This window comes from Mchenga conophoros, linkage group LG3 (assembly GCF_057382185.1).
Source record: "Mchenga conophoros isolate Kocher_MC1m ecotype Shallow Benthic linkage group LG3, M_conophoros_male_GT1.1, whole genome shotgun sequence".
NCBI lineage: Eukaryota > Metazoa > Chordata > Actinopteri > Cichliformes > Cichlidae > Mchenga > Mchenga conophoros.
In genome coordinates this window covers 74,615,272-74,632,736 of record NC_140528.1, presented here as the reverse complement: position 1 = coordinate 74,632,736, position 17,465 = coordinate 74,615,272, and the positions used below count along the sequence as shown (strand labels likewise).

Below are 17,465 nucleotides of genomic sequence, written 5' to 3'. Positions count from 1 at the left end.
CAGACTCAGCTGCGGGCTCATTACTGCTCTGAATGACTCGGGTTATGAGTTTTCCAGGAGCCATGTTGTGATAAAGTGCTATAAATTACTTTAATTTACTGTTTTTGCTGGACCCGAGAAATTTTCCTGCCGTGTGCACTTCTGCTTCAGTTAGCGATTTCCTACATTTCCCAGAATGCACACCCGCTCCTTTTACAGCGATTACTGTGAACTTGTTGCACTCTGCTGTGGATTACATAGGCAGGTGGCTGACAGAGTGTTCCCACCAAAGAAAAGCTGAGGCGCACCCTTCAGAACAATTCATGTTTTATGTATGTTTCCGCGCTGACGCCAAGGAAGTGATACTAAACTGTCGCTCTTTCGATAAGTGAATTATTTTAATAAACCACAAAAGCACTAATGTAACATACTGCTGCGTAATAGTGGGCTATTATCCGCATTTGTTGCGAGCCATTATGTAAACTAGTGTAAAGACTGCACTAAACATGCAGTATGTTAATGTGACACCGCTTCCTCCGCTGTGTGGGTTTGTTTTTGTGTTGTTTTTACAAGCTCAACAATGAACTGTGAAGTTCAAATTTCAGGCCAACATCAACAACACATCATAAACTTAAAGAAATGACAGCTTAGAAATCTACAGGCACCTGCAAATAAGAATCAAACGATATGATCCAGATCTCAATGTTAAATATTAAACGGACCATTATTACGCCAGTTGTTGTTTAAATAATAAACTTTTAGATAATGCTCAGTGTGCCAGGGAAGCAAGAAGAAGGCTTACCCGGCATCTTGAATCTCACACTCCACCCTAGGGCTGGCTAGAGTCCCGCTCACAGCCACACAACTGATGTTTGAAATGATTCATTACATCACAGGAATACAGTCTGATTTTCGCATCTGGGCCCTCCTGAGCTGCGGAGCTGACATGCCAGAGGGTGAGATGGGAAGCTCTGCAGCTTAAATAGATCAACAAAACTGGGAGGCTGTGTTTGGTGTATGACATGATGACAGCGAGGCATGTCAAGAGTGTATAAAGTAGCGTCGCCGAAAGGATTAAATACAAAACTGTGCAAAGCGACCACCCTCCTGATGCAACGCTCCCCATTTAGCCGGACAGTTGGAGTACACCGACTTGTGACAGCTTCCCCCCTCCCCAGCACATTTCTTTCCCCTCATAATCCAAACCATCATGCCACTCCAGTTCAACAATAAAAGACTTATTATATGGCAACAAGAACAACAATATACTACAAACAAAAAGTGGGCAAGAAAGAAGAAGCACACAAGCTGAACTCGGTCCATCCAGTGTCTCGGATCTCGCAGGTAGAGTCAGGCCTGTTTTTGGAAGAACAACTCTTCCCATTCTTACCTACAGTAAGAGGAGATGAGTAGTTGTCTGTTTTGTCCACGCAATACAATACAAGCAACGCCCAGGAGCCAATCTGACTGGCACAAACACGGGGAGCAACATAACCTGTCTCGTTTAATCAACAGAAAACATGTAAATCTAAAAGCTGATGTTTCTTTCTTAACTAAAAATTAACCAAAAACTCTTAGGCTTCTCACTTTTTTATGTGGATATCGGTATGCGAAATATAACTTTAAAAGGTGGACGTCGGTTGACTTTCCACACAGAGCTGGGTTAATCATCATTCATAGCTATGGGGGGTGGGGGCTGTAGCTCAGGCTGTGTCTTAATGTTTTATTGTTTGCGTGCAGAGGTGAGTTTGATCCAGCAATAACTAGTAGGTCAGTTTATATTTAGTCACTGAAGTGAGTACAGTAAAACGCTGCCGCGTTGCGATTAGGGCCTTGCTCACTTTCACTCCTTTCCTTCATTTCTTTGATTGACTTCCCGCTTCCCCTAGTCTCTCCTGCCTCGCCGCCGTCCCCCATTCATTTTCTCAAGATTAGAATAATATGAAAGGGCAACTAAACAATCAGGGGAGCGCCACTCCTTTCCTGTGACGCGCCCAAGTGTGTGTTTGAAAGATCACCGCTGCTAAATACGTCTCAAATGACCAATCACAGCTCCTATCAAATGGCACACAATGACGGCATAAAAGGAAACTGATACCTCCTGAGCGCTCATACATGCACACTAGCAGGGACAGTTAGGCCAGGACGGCGTGCGTATCCACCCTAGACTTTTCTGGCTGGGACCCAACGGGCCAATCAGTGCACAGCAGTGGAGAGGTAACAGACAGAAGAGGACTTTAAAGGACACAGAAACAGCAGAGACGTAAAACAAAGAGCTTTAAACTGTTTTATGGCTCTGATGGGAGACTTGGCAAGGTGTTTATAGAAGGAGGAGGGGGAACACTTAATACCCCTGTGAAGCATGGGACAGCTCTATAACTCTGTCATTTTGTTATATTTTTTCTGTCTATACCAGTTTGATCCCACTCTTCCACTCTGCCCGTAATCCTCTATTAACTTGCTTTCTTCCTCACTCAGCTGTTTCATATTTCTGTCGTCTTCAGAGTGAAAATGAAAAGCCGGCAAACATTAGAGCGAGAACGCGAACGTTCACATTTCAGCCACTTAGCAGGAGATCTGATCCAGAGTGATTTATAATGCGTGTTACTGTAAAATCACCAGAGACGGAGAAAAGATGCTGAATAAATGGAAAAATTAAGACTGAGACAAACAATAAAACATGAAAGAGAGCCGAGGTCCGTCCAAATGGAAAACATCGTCGTTTATGGAGACGAAAAACAAGACTGAGAGGGGACTTGAACAAAATGAGCACCGCACAGTGTCTCAAAGTGCAAATAAAAACAGGGTGAACCGGGCTGAACACGCACATGAAAACTCGTAAAACACAAGAACAGTTGGACTAATCATGATTGGTCATGAAACACAAACACGCATGGATCAGTGCCGGGTTGAACAAGGCCCTCGTGTGCAGCCACCCGCAGCCCACGACACACACAAACACACACACTTAAAACTGAGTTTGATACTGAAACTGACATTACAGTCACACTCGTATCCTCAGCTAAACCTGAAACTGTAATCAGCATAAATCATTTTCCTGGGTTTGTCTACTTCACAAAATTTATTGTTTGCGTTGTTTCACAATGAAACCAGAACATCAGTGACATAGAAGCGCGTGCAGTTCACAACCCATCACACTTCACAGGCCTGTAAAACAAGAAATTTGAACTGTACGTTTAGCTCAGTTTGGGTGAAGTGACCATCGTGTGCAAATTTGCAACTAAATTCTCAATGCTGTAAAATCTCAAATAAAAATCTCAAGTAGCCTATAAGCGAGACGGCCGGGTTTAACACTGTTAAGCATTGTTCAGGTATGTGCTGTGACCAATGTCTGAGATATTTTATATTGCAATTTGAAAGTTCTGTATATTAGCTGCCAGGCATGACTACTGAACAAGAAATTGAGGAAGAGGAACTGCTTTCACTTTGGTCCCTTTCATCATTATAATCCTAGCCAAACCGGTTGTTGGCATGCCATCACATTCAGGCAGATACCTTGGTTTCCAAGTAACTGGTTGGGGAGAAATAGGTCTGAGTAGGGGCAATGACAGACTACGATAGAAACGAAGTCAGGCAAGAACTTTGTCGGGCTAAAGTAGCTTAGCTTAGCCTAACTTAAAGCAGCAACTGTTGAATATATATTTAATGTGTTGATTAATAACCTTGCAGGTATATTCAGACAACAAGATTAAGTATAAACATGCAGGCAAGTAGACACAAACACCTGTATGTCTTCTACCAACTTCGAGCCGGTAGTCTGTATGTCGACAAAAGAAGCAAGTCTTTACAGATACTATGCTAATCAAAATGCATATTTGAGTGGTGTCTCTAAAGAAAGAGAAAATTAAGTACATCTTACAGGCTGTAAATGAGCCAGCAGTTTAACCACATTACCAAATCTGTACCTGCAAGTAAAACAGTGACAGATATACCCTGAGTACCCACAACTACAATTAACAAAGAATGAACTAATTGTTTGGGTTGTGAGTCGTGTTTCTATTTGCATGTGTTTAATGTGACATAACTGATTTTTCCTCAAATTGACATTTTCTTAGTTTTTATTGTTATTAGAACAGTATTAATAAAATTTTGAGCTTGTTTTAAAAAAAAAAAAAAAAAAGAAATTGTACTTGGACAAATCAAATCAAATCACTTTTATTGTCACATCACATGTGCAGGTACATTGGTACAGCACATGTGAGTGAAATTCTTGTGTGCGAGCTTCACAAGCAACAGAGTTGTGCAAAATACAGGGTTAAAGGGTAGGTAGTGGTAGGCTGCTGGGGAAAAAATAGCAGACGTATATATAGAAGACGGGTTGTTTCAGCTTTCATGAAGCAATAGGTGTTAATTTGACCTTGAAGGTTTATGCAATAAAATTCTGCAGGTGTGCAAACATTTGATTACTTACAAATCCCATTTCTGTACAAAGGCTGTGTTGAAACAATCTGGGTTACTATACCCTCTAAATCTTTACTGGGAAAATGCTGTAGTGCAGAAAAAGGTGCTGTGTTTCACTATCAAATGGTGAGAAAGGAGGAGAGATTGGTCGGTTGGCGGTTCATTTTACAGCAAGATAATGATCTAAAACTTCAGAATAAAAGAACCCGACAGTCGGCATCAAATGACCTCGAAACCCCACTAAAGAGTTTTAGGAGGAACTGGACAGAAGAGTGAAAGCTAAGTACAAGTGAAACACATTTATACAAATGTGTTTGCTCAGCTGTTGAGCGGCTCAAAAGTTTATTTTCTATTTAATATTCAGAGATCTATTTTTTTAAAAGGGCCTTTTCATTTTCACTTCAGAGTCTGAAACATTACGCTGCACAATTCAGGAAACTGCAAAAGACTTGAGCAGTAAAGCCACACATACTGATAGACGCAAACACACAGAGACAGGGTGGCAGTCTCATTAGCTACGCCGAGAGAACGACACGTCTGTCAAACAGAAACGCACACATGCACAAGCATCTGCTCACACAATGGATTCGATACCGTGCAGCGTCTCAGTTCTTCTCGCAGAGAAGAACTGAATTTTGACACTGTGCGTGATTTTTGTCTGTGCGTGCGTGTCTGTGTGTGTGCATTAGTGTCACTATGTTTCCGTCTATACAGGAGTTAATGGGAAGACTCGGTCTGCCATGTGCTCGAGCAGATAATGTCAACAGAAAATAAAACACGGGGAGGAAGCTGTCAAAGTATCGGCCGACACGCTCAACTTCCCCTGTGAACCACTGTGTGTGCGCATATGTGTGTGTAAAGATGATCAAGAGTGTGTTATGCAAGCCCCCCGCTCCAAGTTAATTCCTCTGGGGATGTCCGACTTGAGCAAGGGAGATAATCTCTATTAGATCTCTACTTATACCTGCCAACAGTCATTTTACTGACAATTCAGTTGGTTCATTTACAGACACACACAGGGCTGTGTAGCTGCAAGAGGCTGTTACTATACTTCCTAGCCTGGCATATCCACACGCATGCATGCACTCACTATTACCCGTTCAGTATACGGTTCTGGTTCATTAACGGCAACGTTATTACCAAATGACCTCTTTAAAGAGATACACACTTATTTAAAATCCCATCTCAGCCTCATCCACTGCCTAATGCTTTTTGTCATGTTGGATTTGCATGGTTCGTATCACTTTCACGCCTCCTGGGTGTTTTTTAAAACTCACACCACACACACACACAATACCTGACATATCGTTGCAGGTTTTTGTTTGTGGTTTGTGTCCTACACGTCAGTCTGGTGAAGGCGTGCAAAATCACCGACCAAACCGGAAGTCTGAGACACAGGTTACATCCCTCAGGGGGCAAATGTTTATAAGCCCAGGTGGTATCGATATGACACCTTAAAGGAAAGAAGGAAGAAATGACAAGTGGAAGGAGGAAGGACAGAACAAGGGGAATTCAAGAAGAGTAGAAGAAGGGAGGAGGGATGAGGGAAGAGGGGGCAAAAAAAAATTCCCCAGAACCCCCATGCCGCGTCTGAACTACTTCCTGCCCACTTTCCCACGCCAAGAGAGAGAGAGAGTGAGAGATTAGAAGTGCTGTTCCCCCCAAAAAAACAAAACAAAAAAGACCAAACACTGGTGAGAACATGTATTCATTGATTAAAATCTAGAGGAAGAACAAGGACAGAAAACCTAGACAGCGAGGTGGAATGCTAAAAGAAATGGAGATCAGAGAGGGAGGAAATGTCATCCTTCAGTTTATATTAGAGGAACATCTTTTGCCTTATCCCTCTGATAGCTACCAGCTGCCCCAAGAGAGAGAGCAACATGGGGAAGGGAAACGGCAGGGAGAGAAGGACAAATTGAAGAAGGATTAGAAGTGTAGACAGAGCTGAAGCCAAACGTGTGAAAGAAAGGACAGGCAGTGTAAAACCGAGCAAACGGGAAGATTAGTCATTGGGCGAGGTGCATTTCACCTCAAACCAGGTGACAGCTGAGGCTGCTCTCCACCAGGATCGAAAGTACAGAACTGAATTGAGGTCAGTTTTATTCATTGGAAATGATCATCCGTGCTAGCACTGTCAGGACTGTTACCAAGCGAAAAACACTAAAGATGTGCGTTGCTGGCGTTGGTCTTTAAAACCATATGACTCATCACATCCCGCCATATTCGTTTCCCGTTTCTATTCTGTTTAACCCAGACATTTACTCTGCAGTGAAACAAATGGTAGATGGAAGTTGGATTGACAAGAAGAAATGGGAAAATCTCAGCCACGCTCAGTGGTTGATAAATAAATTAAATTAATATAAATAAATAAATGCTAATAAATCAAGTGCTGATTTATTAGCAGGCTAATCCATCACAGCATTTAAATAACCACAGGACATGCAAGGTGCATGGGTCACAAGCAACATATCAGCAGTATCGGTACATCGGCGCTGGCATCTATAGCAGCCTTTATCAGCTGGGCGCTCGTCCCGAGTTAAACTTTTCTCAGCTTTGCAGAAAGAGATGAATGCAAATACCAGCCAAGGACGCCACTGATAGAATATGGAAGGATGGTAAATACATTACAGTGACTGGAACCTTGAATGTCTACTAGTGACTAGCCAGTAGTCACAAAGCGATGTGCAGTGGTTGAACATACTGGCAGATTTACACAGATTTTGGCTGTCAGTTTAGTATAAAAATAGCAATAGAGGGCGACTATAAGAAAAAGGCGAAAACAGGAGTTTAAGGGGAAACTGGCACCCAGCTTCAATAGGCCTCAGTAGGACTGCAATATAAGATTGCAGGTTGAATGTTTTTTTGTCAGCCGTGTGAGTCGGGCTATAAATGTCCCTTGCTCCCTCTCATAGGATGATTTCTTACAGCAAAAAATAAAAAAATGCATAGAAACTAAAATGGCAAACAATAAACTTTTGACATTTTTATGTACTTATGGCTGTAGTTTAACATCCATCCAAATATGCTCCATTCGCCTCAACCTTACTGTTCTTTTAACTCCAGTAGCATCTGCATGATACCTAATTTAACCTCCTAAGACCCGAACTCTTTCATAGTATGCATTTTCAATTTCTCTTTGCTATTTGGGCTGATTGGGACCTGATGAATGTAAAAACAAAGAATTACCTGATTTTCTTTTCTTTTTTTTTTACTGATTTTTGCTTCTGAGAAAAATGAGATCCAGATATGAGGACATTCGTTTTAAATTTCGATAGAACAGCGGCAGCATAATGTCCTCGTAAGTGGATATCAGGCCCTTTTAGAGCAAAATTTTGTATTTTGGTCTTGACACCTCAAAATGTGATGTCCACATATGTGGACGACAGGTCCTAGGAGGTTAAGACACAAATATAAAGAGGAGGAAAGTTTGGCCAGAGGACAGCAGAAGGACACGCTGCAGAATTAGCAGGAAGTTGCAAGCATATGTTGTAACAGATGTGTGGGTATGGGATGTGCATGTGGATCTTGTGTAACCCGCGACCACTGGCATGCACTCTGCGTTCAGCATTTAGCCACAGCTATTTACTCAGTGGGGTCTTTGGGAGTTAAGAATTATGGCAGGTCACAAGCCTTTACTGTTACAGATCTGAAGACGAAACGATGACCGAAAGGGGTTTTTTTTTTTTTTTTTCCTCGACAGTGCCAAAGTGCTAAGTTTTTGCTTAAGGGTTGGAGGGCTGCAATGCCTCCTAGAAAGCTCCTCCATACTGGGTTCCTATTGGACCATAGCGGTCTGCTACAACATGCCTTAGGTTAGTTAAGTAAGGTCAAAGAAAACTTGTATTTAGGACGGTTACATTTGCAGTGTGTGCTGAGGCATCTCATCCAACAACATGTTACTCATCATAATGTCATGGGAAAACATTTAATGCCTCCATAAATCCTCAGAAATGACAGGCTGATTACCAAAAAAAAGAGCTTATTTGAACCCAAGCCAGGTTTTTTTAAATAACCATAAAAAAATAAACAAATTTAAAGTTTAAATTAGAAACTTTGCTGAGCTGTTATTTGCTCAAAGCAAATCAAGTAATTTGTTTTGAGGCCAAAATAACAAATGAACATGCAAATGATGTATAAATGCAATACCAAAAGAGTGTAAATAGCGGTTGAAGTGAAGTTGTTCTTTGACTAGACAGAGAAAACTCTTGTTACTGGTCATGTTCCTTTATCTCAGAGGCAAAGAAAGGAGCACAGTGAAGTGAAAGACAGGGGGAAAAACAGTGCAGACCAGTGCACGGTGGGGTGTGTCTGCCCACAACCACTGTGTACAGCGCGTGTGTGTTTGTGTTTCTGTCAGCAACAGTTGGTCGTTATCGGCACTAGCAGAGTTGAGAATGGATAAACCCGCACACCAAACACCTCTCGCAGAAGGATTTATTTAATGTGTGATGTTTCCCAGGACAAAGCTCTTCCACAGAACAACGGAAGACTTATGGGACGTTCTGGGCTCTGAGTATACACTCATACGTCAGAGGTCTCATAAGCCGAACCTCTGGACGTTACACAAAGATGGAGAGAGGGCGATAACAAAGACAAGGAAGGGGGAGGTGCAGAGGAAGAGATGTGAAAGATTGCTGTAGAAGGATGGAGAAAGAAATTATCAGCAGGAAGAAAATCGCCATGAAGAAAAAGTGTCAGCAAAGAGACGGAGATAAATGAGACCCTGGAAAAAAAAGAAGAGAAAAGTAGAGATATATTTAAAGGGAAATGTTAAACAAAGCGAAGATTGAGACAAAGGTGACACAACGCAGATGGAGATAAGACAGGATGAGGAGAGAATTACCTGGTGAAAAAGGTGAAAAGGCTCAAAGCGACTGAGATAAACCAGATTTCATGAGGAAAAGTTATGTGAAAAGGTGAGAAAAAGGAGGCAGGTAATCCAAATAAAGTCAGCGCGGAATAAAAGGAGGGTAATAGAAGGGTGACGGATGAAGGAAGAGGAAAAGGGATGGAAACATGCTTCCCCTGGGCTGCACGTAGGCCAATATTTAAGTGGTTTGTTAGGGATGCTCTTCTCAACACAAGTTTACTTCTTTTCTTTCTTTCTTTTTTCAAATCAATGGCCCCACTGCATCCTGGGTGGTCAGCTCCTCTTCGAGTTATTCACAACAACATCTTTTCATCCACAGAGTAAATTTATTTCATGTTATGACATTACTGTTGAGCTGCAGCGATTAGAAGAACTATATGCTGGGCGGGAAACGGAAGAGAAACTCCGCTCAAAATGAAATCCAGAGGAGGGGTCGAGCTTTCATGCTTGCGTGCCTGTCCTAAATAAAATGCAATGTCACCTTTGTGGTACAACACATCCTCTTAAGTTGTTAGAAAAGTGCTTTTGACATTTTTGGGTTGCGGACTTTTTCGATGTCCTTCCAGGCCTTTGCTGAGATTCTAAAAATGACTCTAGTGAGTGATCCAGTTCCACTCAGTGACCACGGGCACCCTGAATTAAATGAATCAGGTTGATGCAATAGATCTTGATCAAGTCAACTGGGAAGAATCCTCAAATTAAATCCTCATAGATGACTTTGGTGTAAATCTCTGCTCTTTATCATTTAAATGTCAGAGTGGCAAAAATATAAAAATGCACTGGAGAGCCAATATTTTGGGTGGCTCTATTCAGAGAAATGGGTTTCTTCCAGAATACCCTTGTCATCTGTGTAAAAGCGTATTAACTGTTCTCATTAATGATCGCTGGATATCTGTGTTGCAGTGTCCTCTTTCTTTTCAGCTCTGCTTGGAAATCTCCTGGGGAGTCGCAACGCTGAATTGAAGCTTCACTCTGGTATCGTTGAAATGACTACAGCCACTTTAAATTAGGACTTCTGTAAAGCCCGAGTGCATTTTTATACATTCAGGTGCGCCTATTTTCAACAACACGAGCAACAGGACGTTTGCAAGGAAGATTTCCCCGAGCCCGATTCTCATTTGCTGTTCATTCTGAGAAAAGCTGAAGAAACAAATATAACAGCACTGGCCAGTCATTTTCAACATAACATCCAACATAATGAGCAAACACTATTAGTCACTGCCAGTCTGACCCTATCCATGTCAAGGACACCAGTGTTTCCCTGTAATTAGCCTTGGTGGCCTGAAGGTTTTTAAGGATTTTTCGTGGCCGCGGTCATCAGAGAGCTGGATTCCCGCTACTGAAGTAAGAATGGGGACCACAATCGGCCTTAGTCATGCCAACACTAACAAAGACAAAAGGCAGCAATGAAAGAAAAGTCAAACACTGTGGCACACGAGGCAAATGAGGCGGCACTACCAGCGCTCGCTGCTTGCATTTCCAGTAAGGCAGAGGGGAATCTTCCTCGACTTAGGCATTGGTGTAGTGGAAAGATAAAATCTGATATTATGAAAATCCATTGTTTGCATAACTGGGTTCACGCAAGCAAATGGACTGGAGTCGGCTTGACAGACAGTCCACCTAGATTTCTTTCATCACACTCACAGGGATTAAATCTAATCTGGCATTTAGTGCAACTTTATTTCAAAGGAGGCATTAAACTAATGTTCTTCTTATTTCAAAAAATAAATAAAGAAAGAAACACCACAACGCAAATGATGTAATAACTAATCAGCCTTTTTCCACACATGGCTGGAGTTTCTCTGCTGTAGATCATCACGATTAGAAACACCCTGTTGGGTTTGGGTGAGGGCGCTGCCTTGATAGAGCAAGCAGGAGGGAGGGCACATCTACCCAATTACTGCCCGCTCTATTCTTAAATGGGTATAAAACAAGCACAACACCAGCTTGGCACTAGAGAATTGGCCAGTAAAAGACTGGAACTGTCCCACCCACTAAACAATCTCACGTGCAGCTGCATGGTGGTGAAGTCTAGAAAAGTTTCAGGACTACGGAGCATGTGTAGAAGTGTTTAGAGTCAAGCAAATAAGGAATCAGCATGTGTGTAACAGACGGCTGTTTATCATGGAAATGTTGTTTAACTCTGTAAAGCCTGGACCACAAAATAACTGCTGGAAAATTAGATTAAAAAAAAAACAAAAAAAAACTGAAGTGTTTTTATTGAACCTTTTGGCAACTTAGGAAGAACAAAAAGAAATGAAATATAAATTAGCCCATATGAGTTTTTATTTGTACATTTCTGGTACTTCTGGCATTTTTATGCAACTTAATGTTTAAAAATTTACTCAACTTATGCAACTTATTCAGGTTTTAAATCACACTGATGATGTAGAGGTCTCAAAAACTCTTCTAAATGAAGCTCAAGCTCGCATTAATTCAATTGATTAGTAATGTGAAACCGGTCTATTTCACTTTGTGACAGAACAACATGGACTCAATACAATCCGGTCTTCAAGCGATAACATATGAACCTTGCTTCCAGGTCCAAACTACTCTGCAATTATTAAGGCTGTTTTTTTAATGGTTTTAATGCTTTGTATCTTGTTATTTAACCTAAACAAACCCCTAAAAAACGTCAGTGGATGGATTATATCAGTGGCTCTGACTGAAGTTTGGTCCGTTTACAGGATCCTGCCATACAATTGCATTTCTCCAAAACCATCAGGAACCCTCACGTTAACTTTTATTGAGTGTAAAAAGGTTAACGTTCATCCTCCAGCGTCACTGTGCTAATGTGTTTATGTCATGCTAACCATAGCTGTGTAGCTAGCCACCACGTAGCATCATATGCCAGCTAGCCAAACGTCAGTAACCCTACAAACGTGACTGCTGTTTAGTTTTCTGTCTGTCAGTTATATATGAAGTTATAGCAGAGCTGTGAATTTTAATTTTTTCAGAAATCTCTCAGTCACAACATAGTATATTATGTTTAGGTTGAAACTAGCGAGCTAACTTCCTGCTAACTTCGACCTCCGTTAAATTTCATAAATCCTGTTTTCACAGACGCCTGTATTTTAAACTTAATTGTTACACCTGGCAGAGCAGCCAAACTGATCATTTTATTAAAGATTGAACAATTTAGACAGTTTAACTCTCAGTGATGCCGCAGTGTTCGTTTGACGTTGGGACCTGAAGCGGAGTTTGGACCCAGAAACAGCTAATGGCGTCAGACTTAAAGACCGGATGATGTTCTTTCAAAGCGCAACATCAAATCAAATCAAATCAAATCAAATCACTTTTATTGTCACATCACATGTGCAGGCACACCGGCACAGCACATGCGAGTGAAATTCTTGTGTGCGAGCCCCACAAGCAACAGAGATGTGCAAACACAACAACACAAATGAGCAAAATACAAGAATGGCCAACCTGAAACTAATAAATATATGTACAATATATAATAGTGTATGCATTTCTGGATGTGTATACTAAATATTTTCCTACGTGTGTGTGTGTGTGTGTGTGTGTGTGTGTGTGTGTATACACATTTTTACAAATTAAATAGTAAAAAAAATAAAAAAATAAAAAAAAATAAATAATAATAATAATAATAATAATAAAATATATAAAATCTACAAACATGTGATAAATCTGTGGGTAGGGAAAGAGTGTCCGGTCCACCTCTCACCTCTGCTTCAGTCTATACGGATCTCTGTCCAAACTACTGGTACAATTGTGTTGTGGGTAATTTAGGCATCAAGCTTGCAAAAAGAAAGTGCATAGAGTGTACCTATTTTGATTTTTTTTCTCTAATGACTCCGAGAAAACTAAAGATGTACACTGTTTAATCAGTGACATTGGAAACAATGTGTTGTCCCTTTCCTCTCTTTCCTCAAATGCTGTCTCAAGTCATCTTTTTGTGAAACTATCTTCAGTCACAGTGAGCAGCTTTACCACCTTGTTGAAAACATTCAATGACTGACAATCTGACTCTTTGCTAAACAGTGTCACAGTTGCACCTCAGGCGACAAATGGCCTATTATCCTAATACCCCCCCCCACACACACACACACACACACACACACACACACACACACACACACACACACACACACATATAAGTAAGACGTCAGGATAGAATGAGTATTTAAAGCTTGTGTCTGTTATGTGAATGCACAAACACATGCTGACACATGTGCAGGCCGACAGCGTGACGTGTGCTCTGGCCCAGTTATGCGCACACATGCAGTGCGTACACATACTGCAAAACACGCAGACAGAACCCAGTGATAATATTGCCTATCAACAGGTCATTCCTTACATGCCTTTTGGATAAACAGACAGCCAGAAATAAAGAGGGAGAAGGTTTGTGCATGCAGAAGAAAGGGAAGGAGAAAAACAAAGTCACTGGGAAAGACTTTTGTTTGTGTGTAAGCGCGTGTGGGAGGGAGTTAATTGAGCTGCCCCTGTAATGTCATTTGATCCAGAAAGCCTTATAAAATGTACAGACCAGACCACCATAACCGAGATATACCGGTTATGTGAAGAGATGAGTAAAAGGATAACAGTGAGATATTGCCTATATCTCACTATATAACAGAAGGGCAGCTTTGTTCACAGGATTTGTTTATCCATGACAGCAGATTACCATATCCATACTCCAATATCAAAGGAATAACTCATTATGATCCCATACATCTACATACATAACCACAGTCAGAATCACCATCATGCTGCCAATTCCCAGTTTATTGCTGAATGCCTAAAATGCAAAATCCAATATTACTAAACTAATGGCTTAAACGTAACCTCTAAAGTCAAGGAGAGGAAGGACGGATGTTGGAAAGCAATAACACATGAATGGGGGGGAAAAGAGATGGAGGATTGCTGATAACCACAAAGACTACAGGGATCAGAGTGAACAGGAGAAAACAGGAGACAAACAAGGCCAGGACAAATTGATGAAACCCATTTTGGTTGAACTAATGGGCCGGTAAAACCACAATAAGTGACACAAAGAGCTGAGGAAGAAACAGCAATTTAGAAAGACAGATGAAATATGTAGGAGAAGTGGGAGCGTAGCTATGTAGTGGTGTTAAAGTAGACAAATAACAAGTGTAATATCCATATTAGCACTCATGATGGTACATTTAAAACCCATTATGGTTAGAGTGGCTCATTTGTATTTGATTGTGTCCGAGTACTTCGGAGATGTGCGACAGTCTATTTGGCCGACTTTGAAGGTAATCAGTTTGTATGTGTGTAACTCTGTGTGTGTAAGACATCGAGTACGTCTCACCTGGCCAGCACCTATGGTCCAGTAGAGGAAGAATCCTTCCGGATCAACTTTCAGGTTTATCAGCGTCGGCTGTGTACTGTTAGGCTCCTAGGCGACAACAGAAATGCAGATGTTAAAAAATTGCAAACACAAAATAAAGGTCCAAGAAGAGAAAAAAACACAATGTGCAACTCAAAACAGGAGCCAGTGTTTATTACAATGTGGGTCTTACTTTTTATAGATTTGGCCTTGAATTTGATGGGGTATTATGTTGGAACATTATCACAACACACAGTGAATTAAGGTCTCAAACACTCGCTCTCTGTCATTGTTTGCTAGTAAAAAAGTTTAAATCCTTCAAAAAGCTGAACTATCCACAGGGTAAAGACCTCTAAAGTACATTTCTGAAATGAAAAAGTGAGCCACGCCAGCGATGAAAGAGGATACTGGTATTACATCATGAGGCGTCAGCAGGAAGACTGGGAAACAACTATATTCTGTAATCTAAGATAAGCATGTAGCTTGTACTATAGCAGAATATAGAGCATTTCAAAAGCTATGATTAATATTAATACGCTTGCAAGTACCTTGCTAACTAACTAGACATAAGCTGATAAAATAAATAACTCAACAGCATTGTAAAATTTGGTATTTTTGGCCAACTACAGCCAGTTTGTTGGAGTTTCAGCCAGCTGTTCCATAACATAAGGCAATCAGGCCCCACCAATATAGGATTTTAATATTGATACCAATACTGATATTTGGCGATTTCTTAATTTGATAAATAAGCTGAATTATTTTTGTCTATGATAGAAAAAAACAAACAGATTTGACTAACATTTGTTAAGTCTAGTTATTTATGTTAAACCTTAAATCATCGCAGCCAAATGACTATTTTTAAATGACTTTACTTAAAAATATAAATGTAAGTAAGTGTAAAATCTGTACTTGCATAGCAGAGTGTAGTATTTAGGTCAGTCTCAAATTGCTCTGTAGTATTTTTCATTAGTTTGTTTTTGAATTTTAATTTTACTTTAGCTTTTATTAGCCTTCGTGCTATTTATAAGTGTTGTTTTTGTCATAATATGGGTGCCGTTTGTCAGTGGCACATTAAAGACGTTCTGAACGGGGATCGGAATGTGAACGCTTGAGTCAAACAGAGTCCCAGTATCAAACATGTCCACGGATGCATCCTCAGATTGACTAATCAGACTATATTGAAAAGACTGTAGTCTAAAATTAAAGGCATGTTATATATATTTAATTTTAGTTTGGTTTTTTTGTTTAACAGTTTTAATATAGTTGTAGTTAATTATAAAAAAAAAAATAAAATAAAATAAAAAAAAAACCGTAATGTGTGAAAATAGTGAGAGGTATTTATCATTGATAATTTAAAAAACAAAAAACAAAAAAACAAAAACAGTGATTAGGTAAAACACCTGAACTTGGGACTGCTTTCACACTTTAATCATTTACATATTTATTTACGAGGAAAATGCTGTAGAAAAGAAAGTCATCGCACATTTCATGGACTACATACAGTGGGGCAAAAAAGTATTTAGTCAGCCACCGATTGTGCAAGTTCCCCCACCTAAAATGATGACAGAGGTCAGTAATTTGCACCAGAGGTACACTTCAACTGTGAGAGACAGAATGTGGAAAAAAAAAAAATCCATGAATCCACATGGTAGGATTTGTAAAGAATTTATTCGTAAATCAGGGTGGAAAATAAGTATTTGGTCAATAACAAAAATACAACTCAATACTTTGTAACATAACCTTTGTTGGCAATAACAGAGGTCAAACGTTTACTATAGGTCTTTACCAGGTTTGCACACACAGTAGCTGGTATTTTGGCCCATTCCTCCATGCAGATCTTCTCGAGAGCAGTGATGTTTTGGGGCTGTCGCCGAGCAACACGGACTTTCAACTCCCACCACAGATTTTCTATGGGGTTGAGGTCTGGAGACTGGCTAGGCCACTCCAGGACTTTCAAATGCTTCTTACGGAGCCACTCCTTTGTTGCCCGGGCGGTGTGTTTTGGATCATTGTCATGTTGGAAGACCCAGCCTCGTTTCATCTTCAAGGTTCTCACTGATGGAAGGAGATTTTGGCTCAAAATCTCACGATACATGGCCCCATTCATTCTGTCCTTAACACGGATCAGTCGTCCTGTCCCCTTGGCAGAAAAACAGCCCCATAGCATGATGTTTCCACCCCCATGCTTCACAGTAGGTATGGTGTTCTTGGGATGCAACTCAGTATTCTTCTTCCTCCAAACACGACGAGTTGAGTTTATACCAAAAAGTTCTACTTTGGTTTCATCTGACCACATGACATTCTCCCAATCCTCTGCTGTATCATCCATGTGCTCTCTGGCAAACTTCAGACGGGCCTGGACATGCACTGGCTTCAGCAGCGGAACACGTCTGGCACTGCGGGATTTGATTCCCTGCCGTTGTAGTGTGTTACTGATGGTGACCTTTGTTACTTTGGTCCCAGCTCTCTGCAGGTCATTCACCAGGTCCCCCCGTGTGGTTCTGGGATCTTTGCTCACCGTTCTCATGATCATTTTGACCCCACGGGATGAGATCTTGCGTGGAGCCCCAGATCGAGGGAGATTATCAGTGGTCTTGTATGTCTTCCATTTTCTGATGATTGCTCCCACAGTTGATTTTTTCACACCAAGCTGCTTGCCTATTGTAGATTCACTCTTCCCAGTCTGGTGCAGGTCTACAATACTTTTCCTGGTGTCCTTCGAAAGCTCCTTGGTCTTGGCCATGGCGGAGTTTGGAGTCTGACTGTTTGAGGCTGTGGACAGGTGTCTTTTATACAGATGATGAGTTCAAACAGGTGCCATTCATACAGGTAACGAGTGGGGGACAGAAAAGCTTCTTACAGAAGACGTTACAG

At 40.9% G+C, this 17,465-nt stretch overlaps 1 protein-coding gene across 3 annotated transcripts in view; it reads right to left on the bottom strand.

Moving 5' to 3' along the window:
* Window positions 1–17,465, bottom strand: part of plcb3 (phospholipase C, beta 3 (phosphatidylinositol-specific)) — a 59,778-nt gene that overhangs the window by 25,946 nt on the left and 16,367 nt on the right. For all 3 annotated transcript variants that reach the window (XM_085267208.1, XM_085267209.1, XM_085267210.1), the window contains one exon: window positions 14,574–14,660. In XM_085267208.1, coding sequence (XP_085123334.1) covers window positions 14,574–14,660 — 87 coding nt within the window. The remainder of the gene's footprint in view (window positions 1–14,573; window positions 14,661–17,465) is intronic.